This window comes from Anas platyrhynchos, chromosome 4 (assembly GCF_047663525.1).
Source record: "Anas platyrhynchos isolate ZD024472 breed Pekin duck chromosome 4, IASCAAS_PekinDuck_T2T, whole genome shotgun sequence".
NCBI lineage: Eukaryota > Metazoa > Chordata > Aves > Anseriformes > Anatidae > Anas > Anas platyrhynchos.
This window is the reverse complement of record NC_092590.1, coordinates 51663876-51683818: the sequence shown is the minus strand read 5'-3', so window position 1 is coordinate 51683818 and position 19943 is coordinate 51663876. Positions and strand designations below refer to the sequence as shown.

At 42.3% G+C, this 19943-nt stretch overlaps 1 protein-coding gene across 2 annotated transcripts in view; it reads left to right on the top strand.

Annotated features, from left to right (window-relative positions):
* KIT (KIT proto-oncogene, receptor tyrosine kinase) overlaps positions 1-19943 on the top strand; it is a 53999-nt gene that overhangs the window by 3809 nt on the left and 30247 nt on the right. The window contains exons 2-3 of one of the 2 annotated variants that reach the window (XM_038178686.2): positions 13565-13804; positions 17440-17718. In XM_038178686.2, the coding sequence (XP_038034614.1) occupies positions 13565-13804; positions 17440-17718 (519 nt within the window). Of the gene's footprint in view, positions 1-13564; positions 13805-15797; positions 15923-17439; positions 17719-19943 lie in introns of those variants that run through there. The other variant, XM_013093148.5, reaches the window with a different exon arrangement.

Here is a 19943-nt window from a genome sequence, read left to right as displayed (position 1 = left end):
AGGCATTTGAAATTTGTCTGTATTATTTTACTGCGGAAGTGTTGTGCTTTGCTCCTTAAGTAAATTTTTGGAGACAAGAAGGGATTTTCCAAAGGGTGCCTGACCCTCTTTGACAATGTGACCCGCAAACGGCCATAAACTGACATAATTTTACGCGTGTGAGTAGTCTCATGGGCTTGTTGCCAGACGTAATGGCAACTGGAGTGTATTGTTTGTCCACTGGCCAAGATTGCTGCAGTTAGTGATAAAAGCGTAAGAGGAATGTAAACATCTGTGTTTGAAGGGAGCGAGCGACTCCTATTTTCTGGGTTATACCAATTAGAAAACACAGTAAGTGTTAATCTCTGAGAGGGTTTACTCTTGGGGATTATATTGATTTATTCTGAAAACCTATGTTTTCAGATAGACCCTTAAATGGATTTTTAATGTTCATTCTTGTGTCACAACAGAATTATTTTGTACAGCATGTAAGGCCCTTGGTTATGTTATCTTTTACAGCAAACAGGCACACAAATAACAGATAAGTTTCTAATGTTGCTAACGTGCTGTGCAACTCCTCTGCTGCTCTGTACAGATCCTTCCTGAAGACTGTAGCTAAAATAAAGCATCATTTAGTAGCATTATCAACTGCAGGGAGTTTTGTCATTGTGGGGCTGACAACATTAAAAGTCTATGATTTTAAATGTCATCTGACAGCCAAGTCCCTGATCGCGTAATATAATCATTAAATACCTGTTACAGAGAAGAACTCAGTACTGTCTGCTAAGCACTGACAGCTGTAAATCTAAGTGATAAAGAGGATGTATGGGCTGATTTAAAGTAAGAAGAGATGAAAACTATAGAAGAGAAATTGGAAAGTCATAACGCATCTCTTGTATATTCCTTGAGACCTGACAAATGCCAGGTTAGTTCTGCATTTCCTTTCCTTTCCCATCAGTCATTGTCTTACGCTGAGTGCTTCTCTGCTCACGCTAGGTGACCATGCTCTTCAGGACATGAATCAGACTTCTAGGAAAAGCTTTGTGCAAAAGCCACACTGGAAAAAGAAATGAAACTAGCCGGTTATGAAAGAAACTGTGCAAATATCCCCCTGTCATTCAGAGCCTGTGTGTTTCAGAGGGGCAAAAATAAATAATAATGAATAAGCTGTGTAAGTCAGCAGTGTTTTGGGTATTCACATACCTAGGCAGCTCAGAACTAACTAGGTTCCTGCTGAACAGCATCATGAGATTAAAAACTGGTACCTGGCTCTCTTAATGTCTTTTTTTTTTTTTTTTTTCCTGTTGTTGTTCAGGAGTTAATGGGTGCACCAACGTCACAGGTTGACGCTTATGTCCACAGCCCTCAGGACTGGAAACTTCATTCTTTGCTAAATGAAATCTGACTTTCTCACACATTCACCTGACTCCAGCAGCAGGGTTTCTAAGAAACAGAACAAATATTAGAAAGCTGCCACAGAGCTAGCTGTAAGAGTATGGCTGGAGGGGACCTGCAGAGGTCATCTGGTCTGTCCCCTGCTATCTACCAGGGTCAGGCATAGCATGTCTTTCCAGGCAGACTTCTGGCTGGCTGCTCTAAGACAGACTTGCAGTACAGATTTTCCCACTTGTTTGTTTTTGTTTTATAATGCTTAGCTAATTGTTGGAGTTCAAAGCTTCTGTTGATAGATATTTAACCTCATCTCCCTTGAAGTTGCTGAGTTCTGCTCTTTCTTGCCCTGTTCTGGTGGACATACTGAAGTGATCAACATCTTCTTGATGATAGATAGCATTTTATGTATTGTCAACTAACATCACACCTTTGACTTTTCTATGATGAACAAGGACAGCTTCTTCAGCCTTTTCTTTTGGTGCGTCTTTTGTAACTCATCCTCCTCTTGCTGTTCGTCTCAGCTCTCTCCAACTTGTTTGCATGACCTCCAGGGACGACACCTGACTGCAGAAAAGAAATGTAGTGCTTCCAGGTTTAACAAGATAGTTATTTCCCTGTGTAGTGTGCTGCAATTTGATTCAAAGCATTGTAAATCTGATCTTAATCATGATTTAAATCAGCCAACAGTAAGCCTCATTCTAACTGTTTTGCATTTGTACTTAATCATTTTGTAAAGAAAGGTTTAACCTCCTTTATTACCATTGAAATAGTTTTAATTAAATATAGCCTTTGCACTTAATGTTATACTCAGTTTGATTAATCACAGTGCTTGTATTTAAGCAATTATGTAGCTTGTTACATACACACTTATTCTGATTCTTCATGTGTATGTTTCAGTATGAAGACAGAAAGTGTTGACATTTCTTATGTATTAGATAATTGATTTTTTTTACTTATGATTTGCATCAATTACAATGGAGGAAACCAGAATTCTGAAATGTTCTTCTGTTAGATAAAGAGCACCACAGAGAAGCCAGCCAATTCCAAAGAAAAAACTCATTGAGAAATGTTTTGAAATAAAGAATTAATGTCTGAAAGCCCTATCTGTAGTCAAAACTGGCGGTTTCTAGTCACTATGCTGCAAAAATTTCAGAACTAGTCGATCTCATCCTCTTTTTATTCCTAGAATGGAAATGGAAAGAAACATCCATGTATTTTTTTTTTCAACTCCTTTACACTAGCTCATTTCTGAATGGGCAAGTCGCTTAATTGAGTTGGACTGAATGAACTAAGTAAGGAAAATATTTTCTCTGCACTTGCAAGGAAACTCCAGATGCCAAGGACTGGTTTATCACTGCTGCACAACCTATCTAGAGGTGCTCAGTTAATGACTTCCATTAATTCAATTGTTTGATTATCTTTAAAATGTTAGCAGCAAGTGTAAAGCTTGAATAATATTATGCCTTTTAATTTTTCAAGGATTATAAGATGTGTAAGCTTTAATTCATATTGTAGTTTCAAAGTTAGTTTTGAATATTTTTACTTTTTTAAAAGGAAAATATGCAGTATAAAATGCCACATTTTTAATTTTTAGCATAGTATTAAAGTAAAAATGCATGTTAATGTGGTATTTCTGCCGGAAATGGTTCTGTTTGTATACCTTGGAATTATATAGATGCTCTTCTGCACTAGCAGCTAGTGCTGATGCATTCAGTTCTGCTTCTTAGCGACTGCCTGATTCTTTTCTTTACTTTTGCTGCCTCTTGTTTGCTATTTTATGTGGCATGGAAGCACTTTCTGTGCCTAGATGAGCATAACTTTATAACTTTGAAAAGAAATCATGTTATCTTCAACAAAATAAAAGCTTCCTCCCAGTAGCATTCATTGTAACACAAGCTGTTGAAGTTTCCTATTCCATAGCACGTCTGACTTCCAGGTATTATATATAAAATTGCTGACTGTGCAATAATGCTAATATCATCATCTGTAGGATTTGGGGTATGCAGCACAATAAAAGAGGTCAGATTGAAGCTGCTGGAGTAAACTCTGCATTTCTGGTCTCCTCCTATAAACTAGATACCATCAGAAAAGGTACAGAAATGGGATTCCTTGCTTAGGCAGGTATTCAAACCGTACTCATAGCAGGATGCCATCTCGTGCACGTCCATTAATCTCTTCTGGGGTAGGAAGGAGGACAACTGTTTGAGTAAGTAGCTACCTACATGCATGCCATGTATGCAGTTTGTGGTAGGGGTATGGTAATAAATTAGGAGGTAAAGTACAACTCGCAAGAAAAATATACGTGGGACTTCTGTGGACACTGGAGATAAAGTTAAAAGGCTGAGTTATGTATCTCCTTGCTAGAAGATGACTTGAGAAACGAAACTGGATCGTCAGAAATATATCCTGATCTCTATATTCAAGGCACTTCCAAGACGTTGTCGCTGACAGTCTTGCTGGGTGTTAGCATGATTACCCGAAACTGGATTTGTTCATCCTCAGAGGTTCTGAAGAACCTGTGAATGAATCCTCCAGAAGTCTTTGTGCTCACAGTTTCAGCAGACATATGCAAGAATATTTCTCTAACGCTGTGTCCCCCTTTAAAAGTACATGTATTAGAGTTGGTGTTGCTGGTAAGACAGTGCTTTTACACAATTTTTTCACAGCATCCTAATTAGCAGCAAAGCTTGTGCACTAGTTAAATGAAGGAAATCTAACTTATTTCAAGCTTATTAGAAATCACTGAATGGATGAAATTAGTTTATATGGACAAATGTGGAAATACTCCAAAACAGACTTCTCAAATACATTAATTCGCCATGTGGATGGATTACATGTGATGAAATGACTTGTACTGCAGTAATAGAGGTATATAAATACCTTACCCACCTTATCACTGAAAACAATTTTTATCTCATGATTCTGCCAGTTTTTTCAGCAAGGGAAAAGAGAATACAGTGTAATATGTACATAAAAAATAGCTCTGCCTTTTTCTGCAAAATTTGGTGAGCATGTTTATTAATCTGAAGTTCTTATTTATTGCTGCAATCTTCTAGGAAATAGTACTGAACTAAGTACCTAGAGAAAGTAAAAAGCAATGCTCCTCTTTGTGGTATTTAATGTGGTCCATCATAAGAGCAATGATAACATAATTATGCAATTATTGGTATATTTTCCCCTCTGGAGGCCTTATGTAGATGATTACCAGTGCACCTTTTAATGAAATTGCTACTATTTGATAAAATTACTGCCAAGATTTTAAATAATTATAATTTGCGTTGCCAAAAGTCTTACATCTCCTTCCTCAGTTGAGCCTGTTCCAAATAGGAATTAGTTCAGATTGCAGAACGATTCACTTTTCTCCAGTTTTCTCATTTATCTTCGTTAAAACTACCTTTTCACTGAATTTTGGAAAACATGCTTTCAAGCCCATGTTGTTCATTACAAGGAACATTTGTTCAAAATGGAAGTTGAAAGATACTGCACCTTTTAATGTAAATGTCAGCAAAGAGAAGTGAGAAGAAAAAGCTATCAAAGAAACAGACTGGATGAATGACAGCTGAATTTGAATATACCGTGTATTAGTGCACTTTTTGATTCCCTTTAATTGTTCTCCTTACTTACTTTATAATTTGTATATTTTATGTGTCTACCAGCTGCAAAAAAAGTGTGGGAACAGCTGTTTAATAACTAATTTTGGAAATTAGAGGGGAAAAAAGAAATATTTGTGTAGAAGTAAGGATCAGTGTAAATGCTGTATATTTCTCAAAATTGACAAGTGTTTTGGCAAGCAATTACTCCTTCTTTCCATAAATCCTACTTAAATGTGTGTATACACATTTATTTATCTGTCCTCTGTAATTTTACTTTGAATAAGAATTAGCAGGTAGTTGCTTTAAGCTCAGACCTTTCTTTTTGTTTAAAAACTTAACTCTGGTTTTGCTTGTGAACACACTGCCTTCTGTGGTAGGAAGTTTGGGTGTGGGAGACCATAGCATGTCTACATCATGTAATAAAATGGATTAATCACCTAGAGTAGGTTACTGCTCATTGCGCTTCAAGATGAATGGCTGGGCTGCTATAGTGCATACAGTGATCTTACAAAAAGAAAAAGCCCTAAAACCGTGACTACCCTGAAGAACAATATTCAGGCAGGTGTCATGCAAACATGGAGAGGAGCATGGTGTTTGATGCTGCTGAGGTCGTTTGGTGTCATGTGTGCTCAACCAGAGTTAACGTGACTGCCTTTGAGAAATGACTCTATTACTGTATTAGCAGAGTAAGTCATGGCAATCAGAAATGGCAAGCTGTTTGGTAGATGGGAAAAGTGCCCTGTTTGCATGGCTTGAGTTTCCTCACTCCAGCAAGGGAAAACAAATCCAGGGGAAGACGAATGTCTTCTGCCTCTGGAAGGTCCAGGTACCTCCCCCAGCCTTCTGCTTTGAGGGAGCATGGCACTGTAAGCCATCTCTTTCATGTTTGTTTCACAGGTCATGTGCAGAGCTTGGTCTGCTCAGCCTGCTTCTGAAATAAGGGAGCAAAGTACGATAAGCTGCATATGCTAATTGCTCACCCTGCAGGAGGACCTGCTGGCTTCCGCCCACAAGCAAGGGATCAGGCTGGGTGCTCATGCTTGTCCTGTCCTGTGACTGTCTCTTGGAGAGTGGGATCTGCAGGGGGTTGGAGAGTTGGCTGGGTTTGTCTTCTGCCCAACCACGTGTTGCCACCTGGCCATGATACTTGCTGTTTCCGATTAACCGCATGTCATTTGGAGGGCAGGTGATCTCTCTTTGGAAGTAACTAGGTGTCTTAGTTATCTGAGCTCAGTTATCAAAGCTTTTGATCTGTCTTGTGGAGTCCCCTCCCAGGACTTGAGTGATGCAGTTCTGTGTAAGAGCAGTCTCAGGACATAGAGCTGAAGCCTTTCTGTGGGATGGCACTGCACAGGGAGGTGGCGTGGCAGGGGTGTCTTGCAGCCAAGGTCCAGCCACACCTATGGTTTCTCACACTTAACCCTTAACAGATAATAAAGACAACCTTTGTTCCAGGCTCCTTCCATTTCCTCTCTAGAGTTTGTCATGGGTGGGAATCGCCTGGCTCCACACTTGCTCTTTGTGTTGGGAGATACCCGTTTCTCCATTCCTCTGGCTGCAGAAGAATTCTTTCTGGCTGCTCCTTTGAGCGCTGGGCTTCTTCCTCCTGCCCTCCCCACAGCCCCACGCTGCCTCTCTGCCCCTAAAGGGCGAAGGGTTTGGGACTGGGGAGGGGGTGATGAGGACGCTGTGTGAGAAGACAGTGATTGCCCTCATGCAGCTGGGTAAACACCAAAGCTCATCCTCCCCCGTTTTTCTGCTTGGTAACTTGGAGCCTCTGAGGATGCAAAACTTCAGTGCAAGTGCTAGCACAGCCACTGGGAAGGAGCACTTCTACTTGGGAAATGCACAGCACTGAAAAGTCTGTTGGTCTGCAGATGGCAGTGACTCTGTTAGATGGGTTAGAAGCAAAACACTTGGGTCTGCAGGGCAGCCTAATCAGTCTACAATACATGCTTGCTGACGGTTAAGTTAGTTTTCAGTTTCCAGAGTGAAACTGTGGCAGCGGGGCAGGTCAGTCTTTTAGTCAGTAAGGAGTTGTGGCATTCATATGTCCTGAGACTCAGCAATACTTGCGAGGAACAATCATGTCTTTGGTCTTTTTTTTTGGTCTATGTTGTTGAGGAAAACACTAGCCTGGGTGTTGGCATGGATGGTTTCTTCTGCAAAGTAAGAGGGTATACTGCTAGCCTTGTCTTCATCCGTAGCGTAGCTGTAGTGGTATGTGATGCAACTTTCAGATCAAATCATTGAAAACTGACATTTGCCATTGCAAAACTTTTCATCTAGCATAAGGGAGAGTGTCTGTTTGGTGAAGTGGAACAAAACAAGTAAGCATATGATAGCATCTCTCCTTTGAAAAAAATCTGGGAGGTTTTTATGCACCAGAGTAAATTAAAGTTCCTTCAGCGTGATTAACATGTGAGTTTTCCACTTACTTGTTTCTTTGGGGCATAAAATGGCAGGAAAAAAAAAAAATCTTACTGAAATGGTCTTAAATTTGGCTGTACAAAACATATATCAAGTGTAAAGTGGCTTTAACAAATAAGAAACAGAGTTGGAAAGGTGCTGCTCTTCAGATAGACCAATTAATACAGAAAAACAGACAGGCTTCTGCTGTCTGCGACTTTTGCATGTGAGTTAGAGTTACTTTTGCTTCTGCTCTTTCAGAACTGCAGGAGGCTTGTGTGTCTGAAACCATATTCATTTTTCCAGCAGTACTGGGCATGCTGAAAGAGGATATTACCTCCCTGCAAGCCATGTCGTGCTGATATCCCCAGACCACTGTATCTACAACAGCGCCACTACTTTAACTGATAAAGCCTATCTCTTGTTTCTGCTCTCTTATGTTGTTGTAGATGAGAAACTGAAAAATGCAGCGAGTGAGGTCTGTGTGATATCTCTTGAAATGAAGTCAGTGCCCAGCTCTGCTGTTGTTGGGCTACTCCACCTGCAGCTGCTGCAGAAAGGCTGGGTTCCCAAATGTGTGCCTGGGGTTCCTTAAACAGCAACACTGCATGACAATAGCAAAATAGGGGTCCTTACAATGAGGTGTTTGTATATGGTGGCTGTAATGTGAAGTTGTGCTGTGCCCTCATCTTGGAAGATGTTTCAGATAAGTTTAACTTGGAAGGGGGTAGGGTAAGGCACATTTTTTTGGTAGTTGTTATTGGTTTTTTTTTTGTTTGTTTGTTTGTTTGTTTTTCTTCTCTGAAAGCTATCTGTTGTGTTGTTGAAATACTACAAACTTGTTTCTTTTAATGTTTAGATAAGAGTTGAAAAAGGAAGTAGAGGGACTAAGCTGCTGGCCTAAGGTTTTGCAGGAAACCTGTGGCAGAGCTGGGAATAAAATCCACACTGCGTGACTCTTTGGCTTATCCCATGGCAGTCCCATGTCCTTTGTTTGCCTGGCAGCTGGAGACGATCTCGAGTTGCTTATGAGTGTGATGGGGATGTGCACCTGACGTGCTTTCCCCTGCTATGGCAGCCTTGTGGCTGAGGCTGAAAAAACTCCCACATAAAAACAACTTTTTTCCAGGTTGGTGCACTCCTTAGCCAAAGGTTTTGTGTTTGCACATCCCTTAATTGTTACAGGAACATTCTGCTGTCCTTAATCATATCCCTGCAATTTGACCTGAATTTCCTATTGGTATTATCTAGAGCCGTTTCATTTTCTAATTCCTCCAGCCTGGTTTTCCAGATGTTCCTTCTGCATGCAAAACTCACCAGTGCCGTACTCCCCCTCTTTCCTCCCTCTCCCTCCATTTTTAGGGCTTAGGAAACTGCTTGTAATATATTCATGTATTCTGCTTCTTTTTGCAGTTACGCAGCCTTGTTCTCAAGTGATCCCAGCATTGTAGTTCTTAATTCAGATTTGTTATTTTACACGGAGAAGCTAGGGTGGAATTGACTGTTTTTGGCTGTGGGACACAGATTTAGAACATCCAAAATGAGCCTTGGGCTGTCCAATTCTGAGCTTTGCAATTTATTTTGTTTGTTTGTTTTTTACATTGTTAATTAGTAAGTATTTGCCTTTTCCAATTTATTTTGCTAGCATAATTACCTACCTGTTGGTTGCCCTTGAGGACAACTCCAGAGGGTCATGCAGAGCCCCAGTGTGGTGTTCTGGCTATGGAACACATGGGAAGGGTTGGATGTTTCATGGTGGGACCATGGCCAACAGTCTCTGCTAGTCCACAGGAGCCATGGGAGCAGCGGATGAGTTTCCTCTCTTCCCCTTGTCCTGTGGGGCCCCTGCGGTCAGGTGGGCATCACTGAGGTTGGGACACTCAGCTGAATAATGAAATTGTGGTCCATCTCCTTTTCCAAGATGTAAGGAGGTAGGCAGAGAGCATCAGCATGCCAGGATGCATTTTTTCTATGTACCTGACCTATCCCTGGGAATTTTCTGTTGAGACTTAGCTGTGGGTTCCTCCATCCTGTTGCTTAGAGAGTTGATAGTCCCACTGGTGACTGGTAAAGTCATGGTCCTTCTCGGGGTCAACACGGAGCCCTGGGAGGAGACAGCAGACTGCATCCCATGGGGTTCTGCACTTGGAGATCATCCTTAGCATATAGGATGCCCCCAGACAGGATTGCCAAGTTCTTAGTGTTACCATTATGGTTATATGTTTATAGCTGGTGTTACTGGAGCGCACAAGAGCAACAGCGTGCCTGGAAGAGCACCCTTGTACTTCAGGTGCAGTACAAATGGATCAGCCTCAGACATGAGGCATTAACAATCTGTGAAAAGATCAAGAGATGGCAGATGGACATATGCTGTGGGGATTAATACACTGGATTACAAGTTGGTGGTTAAACTCTCAGATTTCTGCTATTTAATTATTCCTCCAAAAAGAAGATACAAAGTCATTCCTTTCTTTCTAAGCACTGTTTTAATTCTCTTTTAAGGATAGGAGATATTTGGGTGTAGAACACTAAACACATCTGGTAGTCCTTCCTTTTGCCACCTGTCGTCTTTACGCTGCCATATTTCCTTTTCTTGAAGACACCTTGTTTCAGAAGGTGACAGGTAAACTTTAGGCTGTGGGAATTCCTTGCACAAGGGATTAAATCAATTTGTAAATTGTTTGGCAGAGAAATTCTAGGCTGTGTAAAAGGAACCATAAAAACATTGTCTTGAAATGTGCAGGATGGCTTCAACGGCAATATTGTAGCTTGTCTTGTGGGGTACCACAGTATGCTCCTTTCATCTTTGCCTTTCTTTCCCTGGCTCCAGTATGCAATGTATTTCTTGTGCCCCTGGATGGAGTCATACTCTGCTGTGTTGTTTACCACCTGTAAAAACTACCCACCAACTTGCTAGATGGTCTGTAATAAATGTTACACAATTTGAACTCCTAACCTGAATGGGTATGATGAATGCTAAGAAAAAGAGTAGGTAAAAGTCACAGACGTCACATAAAAATACAAAATGATGTATTTCTTAATCTTTCTGGCAGTTACTATTTCTGGGATGTTTGTTTATGTGTTCAGTCGTGTGAGTTTGTGTAGAGGATTAGTGGACCTTGTGTGGAAAATTTCTGGTGGCACTGGAAAAACAGTCGCTGTTGGACTGCCTCTCAGGTTGTAAGCAAATATAAATCAGAGGGAGATGAGGAGCGGACACGGGCTCCCTCCAAAACCCATACCACAAAGTAATTAGATTGTGGTGGTTTGACCATCCTTTTCTGCCCACTCTGTCCTAGCTGCTGGGTTTGTCAGGAAGGGGAGCAGTTACCTGACCCGGTCTCAATCCACTTGAAGAACAACTAAAGCTATGAGATAAGTGAATTAAGTCTGGACTACATAATCTCGTCCCAGCAAATTATCTGATTGTTTTTCTTGAGTATCTGTTGTTATCTGTGTGGGCAGGGAAATTCAGCCTCAGAAATGAGAAGACTCATTTTTTTGAATGCAAGTGGGGATGTTTTTTGATAAATGTTTCCCTCTCTCAGACATGGATATCACATGTCAAGTCCAACTGTGCTGTATTGTGCTACACGTTAGAGGGGCACGAGGTGATGGATATTGTTAGGATTAAAGAGCTGGTCTTCGGAAGGGGACGGGTTTGTTGCTGCAATATCCCTCAGCATTCATGCACATCACAGTGATCTGTATGGTTCAGACAGAACATCCACACTCCTTTTGTAGGTCGGTTTTGATTTTTGTCTATGCACTGGTTGCCTCAGGTCTGTCCCTTACCTCTGCCAACCAGCTGGTTAAGCCTTACTTTACACCTTCAAGTGCAATAGGGCAGGGTGGTAGGTGGGTTTGGGAAGGGGGAGAAGCCCCATGCCTGGCTGCATGGTGTGTTACGGTGGGCAATACTGAGGCTGCAGTGAGGCATAGTGTGGGAGCATCCCTCACCTATGCAGACATTTGCTGCGTTGTTCTTGTTGCTGCGAGTGTGTCTCTGTCCATGTGGCCAAGGTGTCACGTTGGGGTGGCCGTTGTTGAGCAGGGAGTGTGAGGTGGGGATCCCAGGGGTCATCCTTCTGCTTTCAGAGAGGTGTCCAGTGGGTTCCCCCTGGCCCCTTTCACGTGTGGAATTAGGATCTGTGTAACACTGGGCCTCTGCAAGCATCATCCCTTGTGCTTGTGGAGGAGGGCTGCACTTGCACGGTATGAGGAGGGGGAGCATTGGTGTTTGCCTCATGGCTGCAGCCTGAGAATCTAGTGCCAGAGTGGGTCTAAAGCCCTGCACTTTTGCTATTTTGCTCTGATCTGAGGGGTTTGCACATCAGAGGTCTCCTTGCCTCTGCCCTGCTCTCAGTCTGCCTCTGCCCTCCTGTGTGCCAAGCCACTGCTGGCTGGGACCTTCACTCCTGAGATGCTGGAGTTTACCCTCCTCGGTTGAGCTGCCATGCCATAGGCTCACACCTGCTGTTTGAGGTGGCAGGTTTGAAATTAGAAGTGTTTTTTTCTGCCTTTTTTTTTTTTTTTTTTTGTCAATTATTATTTCTAGGATGCTTGCTTATGCATTCAGTCATGGAAATGTATATGCAGGGTTAGTGGGCTTCATGTGGAAAATTTCTGGTGACGCTGGAAAAATAACTGCCTGTTGGGTTGAGCGCTGATAAATGAATTTTAATCAGAGGAAGGTGGGGGGAGAATGAGGGCTCCCTGCAAGACCCAGACCACAAACAAAGTAATTAGACTGTGCAGGTGGTCTGACCATCCTTTGCAGCCCACTCTGTCCTAGCTGCTGGGTTTGTCAGGAAGGGGAGCAGTTACCTGACCTGGTCTCACTCCAGTATGCACCTTCAGAACAACTAAAGCCGTGAGATAAGTGAATTAAGTCTGGACTACATAATCTCATCCCAGCTAATTATCCGATTGTTTTGCTTAAGCGTCTGTTGTCTTCTGTGTGGGCAGGGAAATTCAGCCTCAGAAATGAGCCCGGAGAGTGTTTTTGAATGCAGACAGTGTTTTCAGTGGCGTGACTCTGCTTCTAGATGTGGATGTCGTACAGTCGTGCACAGCTGTGCTTCACATGAGAGGGACGTTAGCTAACAGCGCTCATTGCAAGCTAGGGGTTGCTTGTAGGACAAAAGAGCAGCTCCAGAAGGGGAAAGGCTTGTTACTAAATACTGGCTCAGTGCTTGTGTACATCATTCGGATATTCAAGCAAGTACTTAGTAGTAAGGATGTATCTGCTTTTTCAGCTATGAACTCCATTTTGTATGTTCACTAAGACTTTCCTATCAGGGTATGCTAACACAGCAACCCCCTGCTTGACTGATGTAAATAGTGAAGCCAGAGAAGCCTGGAAGTGCTTCTTTCTCCAAGTACACCATGTAAGCTGGGAAGTGGTTGGGAATTGTGAATTGAGGCTGGTAATTTTACACCACTTTACTTTCTGAGAGCTTAAAAAAGTTGTGTTACGGTATGTTCAGTGAAAGAGATAGTAACAGCTCACTTTGAGCAGTGTTAGTGACTGGGAGCTTGGTGCCTTGGTGACAAGGTTTTGATGGTGTTGGGATGGAAGCTTGAAGGATATTTCCCCCTTTTTTCTTTTTTTTAAACAAATGTCAAATTACTACCTCAAGAAAAGAAAGTGTGGAAAGTAGGTGGTGGCTTTTTTGTTAAACTGGACGTTTCTAACTGTGTGAGTGGAGCTTCTGAGTATGGGAGAACAGTTAAAAAAAGATAACTGTTGAGCAAGGAAAGTTTAGTTCTTGGCAACATACTGAGTAAATGACAAAGAATGATTAAAAGTGCTGCCATGTAGAATCAGGCTCATATGTTCTTGAATTTAATTTTTAAATAGCTTGGGTCTGTTCCCATTCAAAAGCCAAACCATTGCAGAAACTGGTGCATCTGAAACTAGTTTCAAATGGTTTTTTAAAGGCCATTTTCCATCTGCAGTGGTTATTTGCTATGTGTGCACTGGGTCTTGCAAGGCAAAAGGTGGCTGTATACTTGCATGGAGTGCCATTACAGCTTAGTACTTTTAAGAAACAACCCCAAAAATATTAACTGCATGTATATAACTAGAAATAACAATTTCATTGCAGAAAAAAAAAAAAAAAAAGAGAGCATTGTATTGACAGGCATTGTATTTTGTGGTTTTCTTTTTTGTTCTTTTTTTTTTTTAGGTGGTTCACTGCCTCATGAAGAATCTTCACTGGTTGTGAATAAAGGGGAGGAATTAAGGCTGAAGTGCAACAAGGATGGACCTGTGACTTGGAATTTCCAGAACTCAGACCCATCAGCAAAAACAAAGAGTTCCAATGAGAAAGAGTGGTACACCAAAAATGCAACAGTCAGAGACATAGGCAGATATGTATGCAAAAGCAAAGGGAGTATTGTCACCTCTTTTTATGTTTTTGTTAAAGGTAACTATTACTGAATGCTTTATTTTTGCTTCCCCCATCCTTTCTCACTCCCAAAATAACAGGATCATAAATGCTGGAGGAGGAAACATGTTTGAGTTGAGGCACGAGGGACTAATAGGAGAAAACTTCTTTCCTGCCCAGCAGAAAGAAAACTTCATCCCAGCTTTGCTTGCAATGGCTTTTTCACCAGAGCAAATTTCTGGATGAGTTTCTTTTTACATCCTTGTTGTTTTGTGGTGAGATTTTATACCCGAGCTGTTCATGTAGAAGCTAGTCAAGTGACCTAAATCAGTTGTGTGAGTCAGTTGTACTATAAGGAAACAAGCAGCATGTACGGAAATGTGTTTTTTAATTCAATGCTATCCATCAGTATGGAGTAATGTAAGGTTTGACCCCAAGCTCTTGATTTATTGAGGCAGTTAGCTGTAGGATTTGGCTTTTTGAGGCTGTGCTCTCAGGGTTAGGCCAGCAGGCAGCAAATGATTCCTCTGCCTCTAGCTCCTGATCTACCTTGTGTCTGCTCAGATACGTCTTAGAAGGGAAAAAAAATCCTCTGCTCTGACACATTTTCCTAATTCTTCCTTTTTGTCCAGTGTGTTCTTCATATTTCTTCTGTTCTTTTGTTCACTCCCAATCTGTGGCTTCATCAGCTGTCTTCAAGCTGCCAGTTTACCATGCCTGGAATTCCCTTTTCCTTTGTAAGGAAGACAGTTGCTTTGCTTCTGCTTTGCATAGTTCTGGTGATCTTTTTTTTCCCTGTTGATGTAAAGAAGTCCTACAGCTTCCACATTCTTGCATCCAGCAGGGGTTGCCTTGGAGAGCTTTCCTTGAACCCTACCAGTCCTTTGGGAATTACTGCAAGGTTGTTCTCCAAGGTGGGGAGATACCAGCACGGCACAGTAAGGAGTATTTTCGCAAGGGAAGGTATCAGATGGGCACACAGCTTAAAGTACAAAGCCCTTGAGTTGTCCAAATAGCCATGCAGCTACCATGAATGATTTTTTTTGACCTTCTGTTTTTCTTTGAAACTATGACCAAAGGAAATCGGGCATGTATTTTACCCATACCTGACAAACATTGTTGACTTTATCTTCCACAACTGTTTTCTTGAAGGTCATGGTAATTATCTGAGACAGCTGTGATCATAGATACATTTGTGTCTTCCATTACTCAAATGACTCCTTCACCTTAGGATAGCAGGCAACCCTCCTGCTGAGCGTGATTGCCAAAACATCAGAGAAGCTGTGTGGCCCTCATGCAGCGTGTTGTTAACTTCTTTGTCTTAACTGTGTGAAAAATGTGCAAGCTTCACTTTGACAAATTCTTGGCAGTAAAATGAATGTTTGTGATGTTGGCCATTATTTTGCAATAGGGTGGCCTTTAGTAGGGCAGCCTTTATAGCTGTGTTTCAGTGACATCTTATGACACCTTGAAAATAGTGCCATGAGCACAGCTGCTTGTGAGGTTGCCACAGGCACCCACAGTTTCTGCTTGTACAGCTGGGAATGAAGAGAAAACAGGACCAAAAGTAAAGCTGCAGAAGGAAAGCCTCAGTCCTACACAGTCCCAAGTGGCACATAAAATGGTGACAGGTGTTTATCTCTTATGCTGATTTTGATCTACTAACAATGAGTTTTCTGTGTCCCTATGATCAAGGATGACGCAGTTGTTGACAGACTTTAGGCGTGTGTCTCTTTCACCTTTCTGCTTTGGCAGAAAGTGCCTGTGTTGTATCTACAGAAGCAGTTTGTGTCTCTGTCCAAGTAAGTTCAGTGAAGATCAAGTTAGTTCACATGCTTTTATAAGAGCGAAAAATCCCTTGATCTTAAGTCTTTTCAGACATGAGCAATGACAAGCACCTCCACAACTTGTGCTGGGAACCTGACTTATGCCCAGAAGGCAGGTGCAATGTGTACCTGGGGTGGAAAAGCTGTGCAGGAAAGAGTATGACTATGAGCAGCCTTGTTTGAGCCTGGATTCCCTATAACAAATCCTTCCATGTCTTCTGACCATGACGTTTCCCTTCCAGAGGGGGATGGAAGATGGGAGGAGAGCTCCTCAGTGATTCTGCTTACCCCAACAAGGCCTTCCCTGCAGGTTCAACTGTTGGTGAAACAGGTCTTTGTTCCTTTCTTCTATTTTCAAGAACTTCTGATTTTTTCCATAGTGAGCCGTGCTTTCTGTACAGTGAAGATACTTTGGCTCTGTCTGTATTGGGGAGGAACTGGACTGTGAGGAAACCAATCCGTAAACTTGCTGAGACCAGGGACGTTAAGATGAGCACTTCTAGTATGCGGTTTCCTAGCTTAGCAGTGACAGCTGTTTGTAGCATTTCTCTGTGTATCTCTGTGTGCAAAATGTCACACTTTAGGTCTGCTCAGACATACTTTACACTTCCGTTTCTGTTAGTAGTCTCCATTTTCTAGGTGTAGACTGATGCTTTAGTTTTCTATGTTTTTAGTTTGTGGTTTCTTCCTGGGCAGCAGTATTGAAAGGGCTAAAACTACTCCTCACTCTCACTTAGAAACCAGATACTAACTTCTCTGTTCTGTGATGAACCACCTTTGTGATAGAAAGCATTCCCCAATGGCCTACCTAAATGTCCCATGCTTCATATTCAGTCTGATACGTCTTGTCTTAAACCAAATGCATATTATCTGTTATCTTAACAGACTTCTCAGTCTTCTCTGTTGTCACAGTTTGTTGATCTCTAGCGACTCAAGTTGTTCAAGGCCACTTTACAAGAAGAAAGAAAACTGTTTCTAAAATTCTAATTCATGCTACCTTGTAGAGAGGGCAGATGAGAGCTGAAATATGCTTTTACAGAGTGTCACTACATCATCCCTTATTTTTGTGTTTGCTATTAATGGCCAGGTTCTTAGTGTTTCAAGGTCATCAGCTATCATGGGCTTCAACATTGGTTGTAAAAGTGTTTAAATTACTGTATGTTTGTGTACTGTGGTTGGCCAAGATGAAATGCTCTAGAAAAGTTATTTTGTGAAAGATTACATGATGATTTTTCAATCAGATATGCTGTTTCTATGCCTAGGTTTTTCTACAGAGGCTAAAAATACCCCTGGTTTCAGGGAGGAGAGAGAGAGAGAGAAATTGTTTGGTGCTTCCTCTAGTAGCAATGTGTGTTCATTTAGATTATGTATTTTACAGAAGTGAAAACCATAATTTTGGTGCTTTTCAAGTTCCATTTGCTCATAAATTTCTTCAAAATCCTCCTGTGGGCATGAAACCTTACAGCCCTGCCACAAGCTAAAAGCAAATTACTTTTAATGGTCTGTGAAAATCTGTTTACTGTTGTTGGGGGTGGATGGTGGGGGTTTGGAACTACACAAAGCACAAAAAAAATTCCATCCCCCAGTAAAAAAAGCAGTAGGTTTTATTTTTAGTGCACATTATTCTTTAGCGTGTCTGGTACTGAATGCTACTGCACATCTCCTGTTGTGCTGCTCTTTTAAGACAAAAGTTAATGTCTCTTAGTAAACATGAATTGGGTAATACTCAGTTTTACTGGCTAAATGTAAAACATTCTTTGAAATAAGTGCCCAGCTGCAGAGTTAAGGTTATCAGAAGTTTCCACTGCAATGTCAGCTGTTCTTACAGGTCTTTGTGTTCCTTTACAGATCCAAATGTGCTCTTCCTTGTTGATTCTCTCATCTATGGAAAAGAAGACAGTGACATCCTGCTGGTGTGCCCACTAACAGATCCAGATGTTTTGAATTTCACCCTGAGAAAATGTGATGGCAAACCTCTCCCCAAAAATATGACATTCATTCCTAATCCACAGAAAGGCATCATTATAAAGAATGTACAGAGGTCATTCAAGGGCTGCTACCAGTGCTTGGCAAAGCATAACGGAGTCGAGAAAATATCGGAGCACATCTTCCTGAATGTGAGGCCAGGTAACACAGGATTTTTGTCCTCTTGTAGAGCACCTGATTTTCATCTTCACATAATTGATGGGAAGTGCTCCAAAGAGAAGTCTTCCCTTGTGTCCTGAGCTTGCCGCAGGGAGGCTCAAGGTGGTGGCTCATCTAGAGACTTTTGGAATCTTCTACTCAGATGTGCTTCTGCACCAAGGAATTACTTTGTGGCACCTCTGGCTGCTGTAGGCAGCCCAGAGAAAACTGGTGGTCTTAGGAAGCTTGTTCTGGGCAAATTGTGTGAGGGTACAGATTGTCATGTGAGACATGGGTTGTGGCTATGCTGGGCAGGTTTGGCCACGATCACTCATGTTTCCTGTTTAAGGTGATTTCCAGGTGTTCTTTTCACCATGTAAGAAACTTGGGTTGTGCTGTTAAACCTGGGGGACAAACCAGTGCCCTGAGGTTTGGACAGGCTTGTGCAGGCAAAGTGGAAATTTGGATGCATGACTCACATGCCTGTTGCCCATAAGTGACAGCAGGAAGAACTGATAGATGACATTGAAGAAGAGGGATTCAGCAGAGAGACAGATCTTGGGGGAGCACAGAGTCATCATTTGTCTCCGTCTTTATGACTGAGGATGTTCACGACAGCAACTGTGCTCCCAGTACAAATGAGAAATGTGATGTGGCTGGGCAGCCAAATATACCACTTAGCTCTGCAAACACCTTGATGAGGCTTTGTATTTTACCTTCAGGTGAAATAGGGCAGGGTGGTAGGTGGGTTTGGGAAGGAGAAGCCCCATGCCTGGCTGCACAGTGCAATACAGGCAGGCTTTGTGTGGAAGGTTTGGAGCCTGCTATCGCACTACATGTTGTTAATCTGCTCTATAAATACTCCCAAGAGAAGCGGAGGGAGAGACTGTCTCAGTGTTTCCTCAGGGGCAAGTACGACAGTTTACTCTCCGTGTAGTTCTTGGGCTCCTTAAATATCCCTTGCTCCAGCTGAGTGTGTCTCCTCTAGCACGTGTGGGCAATGCTGGGGCTGCAGTGAGGCCTAGCAAGGGACCATCCCTCGCTTGTGCAGATTTTTGCTGCATTGTTTCTGCCACTGCAAGTGTGTTTGTCATGTGGCCAAGGTGTCATGTTGAGGTGGCGGCTGTTGTGCAGGGAGCGTGAGGTGGGGATCCCAGTGGTCATCCTTGTGCTTTCAGAGGGGTATTCAGTGGGTTCCCACGTGGAGTTAGGAGCAGGGTGTTGATCAGCCATGACAAGCATCACCCCTCGCGTTCATGAAGGAGGTGACGCGGTGGTGTTTGCTTCTTCATGCTTGTGGTGGTGTGCCCTGCTTGGTCCTGGGCTCCCCCTCAGCAGTAGGAAGGGGTTGGCAGCAGGGGCTGACTGAAGTCTGCAGTTTGATATGGCAAATTGAAGAAGTCTTCTTCCTGGTGATTTGGAATCTAACAGAGAGAATTTTAATGTCTTCTAATGAATAATAAGAAATTTTAATTAATGAGAAGAGAACTAAAGTTTAATCAGTACAGGCATCTCTGGCATTCTCCTTTGACTAAAAAAATTCAAGTCCATTCTTGCTGTCTCTGGTATTTGTTCTGTAACAAGTTTTTTTCCAACTGTTTTTTCAGGAATGGCCAAAGAAAGAAACTGCTTAACAGTTGATTGACACAACTGTCATGTCTCTGACATAGGAGAATGCAAGTTGTCATATTGGACTATTTCATTTTTTATGGGGTAGAAGCCTGCACTTGCTTAATACAATGGTGACTTCAGACAACAAGGCACTAACTTGGCATCCATCGCCAGCAGCCCACTGATGGTGGGCAGCAGTAGGTGGCCTGGAGGACCTGGGCAGCCTGCCCATGTTCTCCATCTGGGAGGAAGTGTGCACTGAGTGGAAGCATCTGCTGAAGGCCACCAGCAGTAAGGCAGCACTGCGGTCTTGGCATTTGTTGTAATAACTGGGCTGTAGTGTTAAATCAGTACCAGTCCCCACTGTCTCCTTAGCTGAAGACTTAGTGTTCACCTTTTGTAGGCAATGCTTTTGTAATCAGAAGTATGGCACTTAAACCCCACAGCCTGAACTTCTGGTGCAGAATGTCAGAAGAGGGTCCACGAAACGGGGAACTGTGCAGGCGTACTCAAACATACACCACCCTGTTACTGTAACACAGGGAGTGCTTATGTCCAGCCCTTCTCTAAACAATGAGGGGCATTATGGCTTTTTTTTTTTTTTTCCTTAGAAGTTG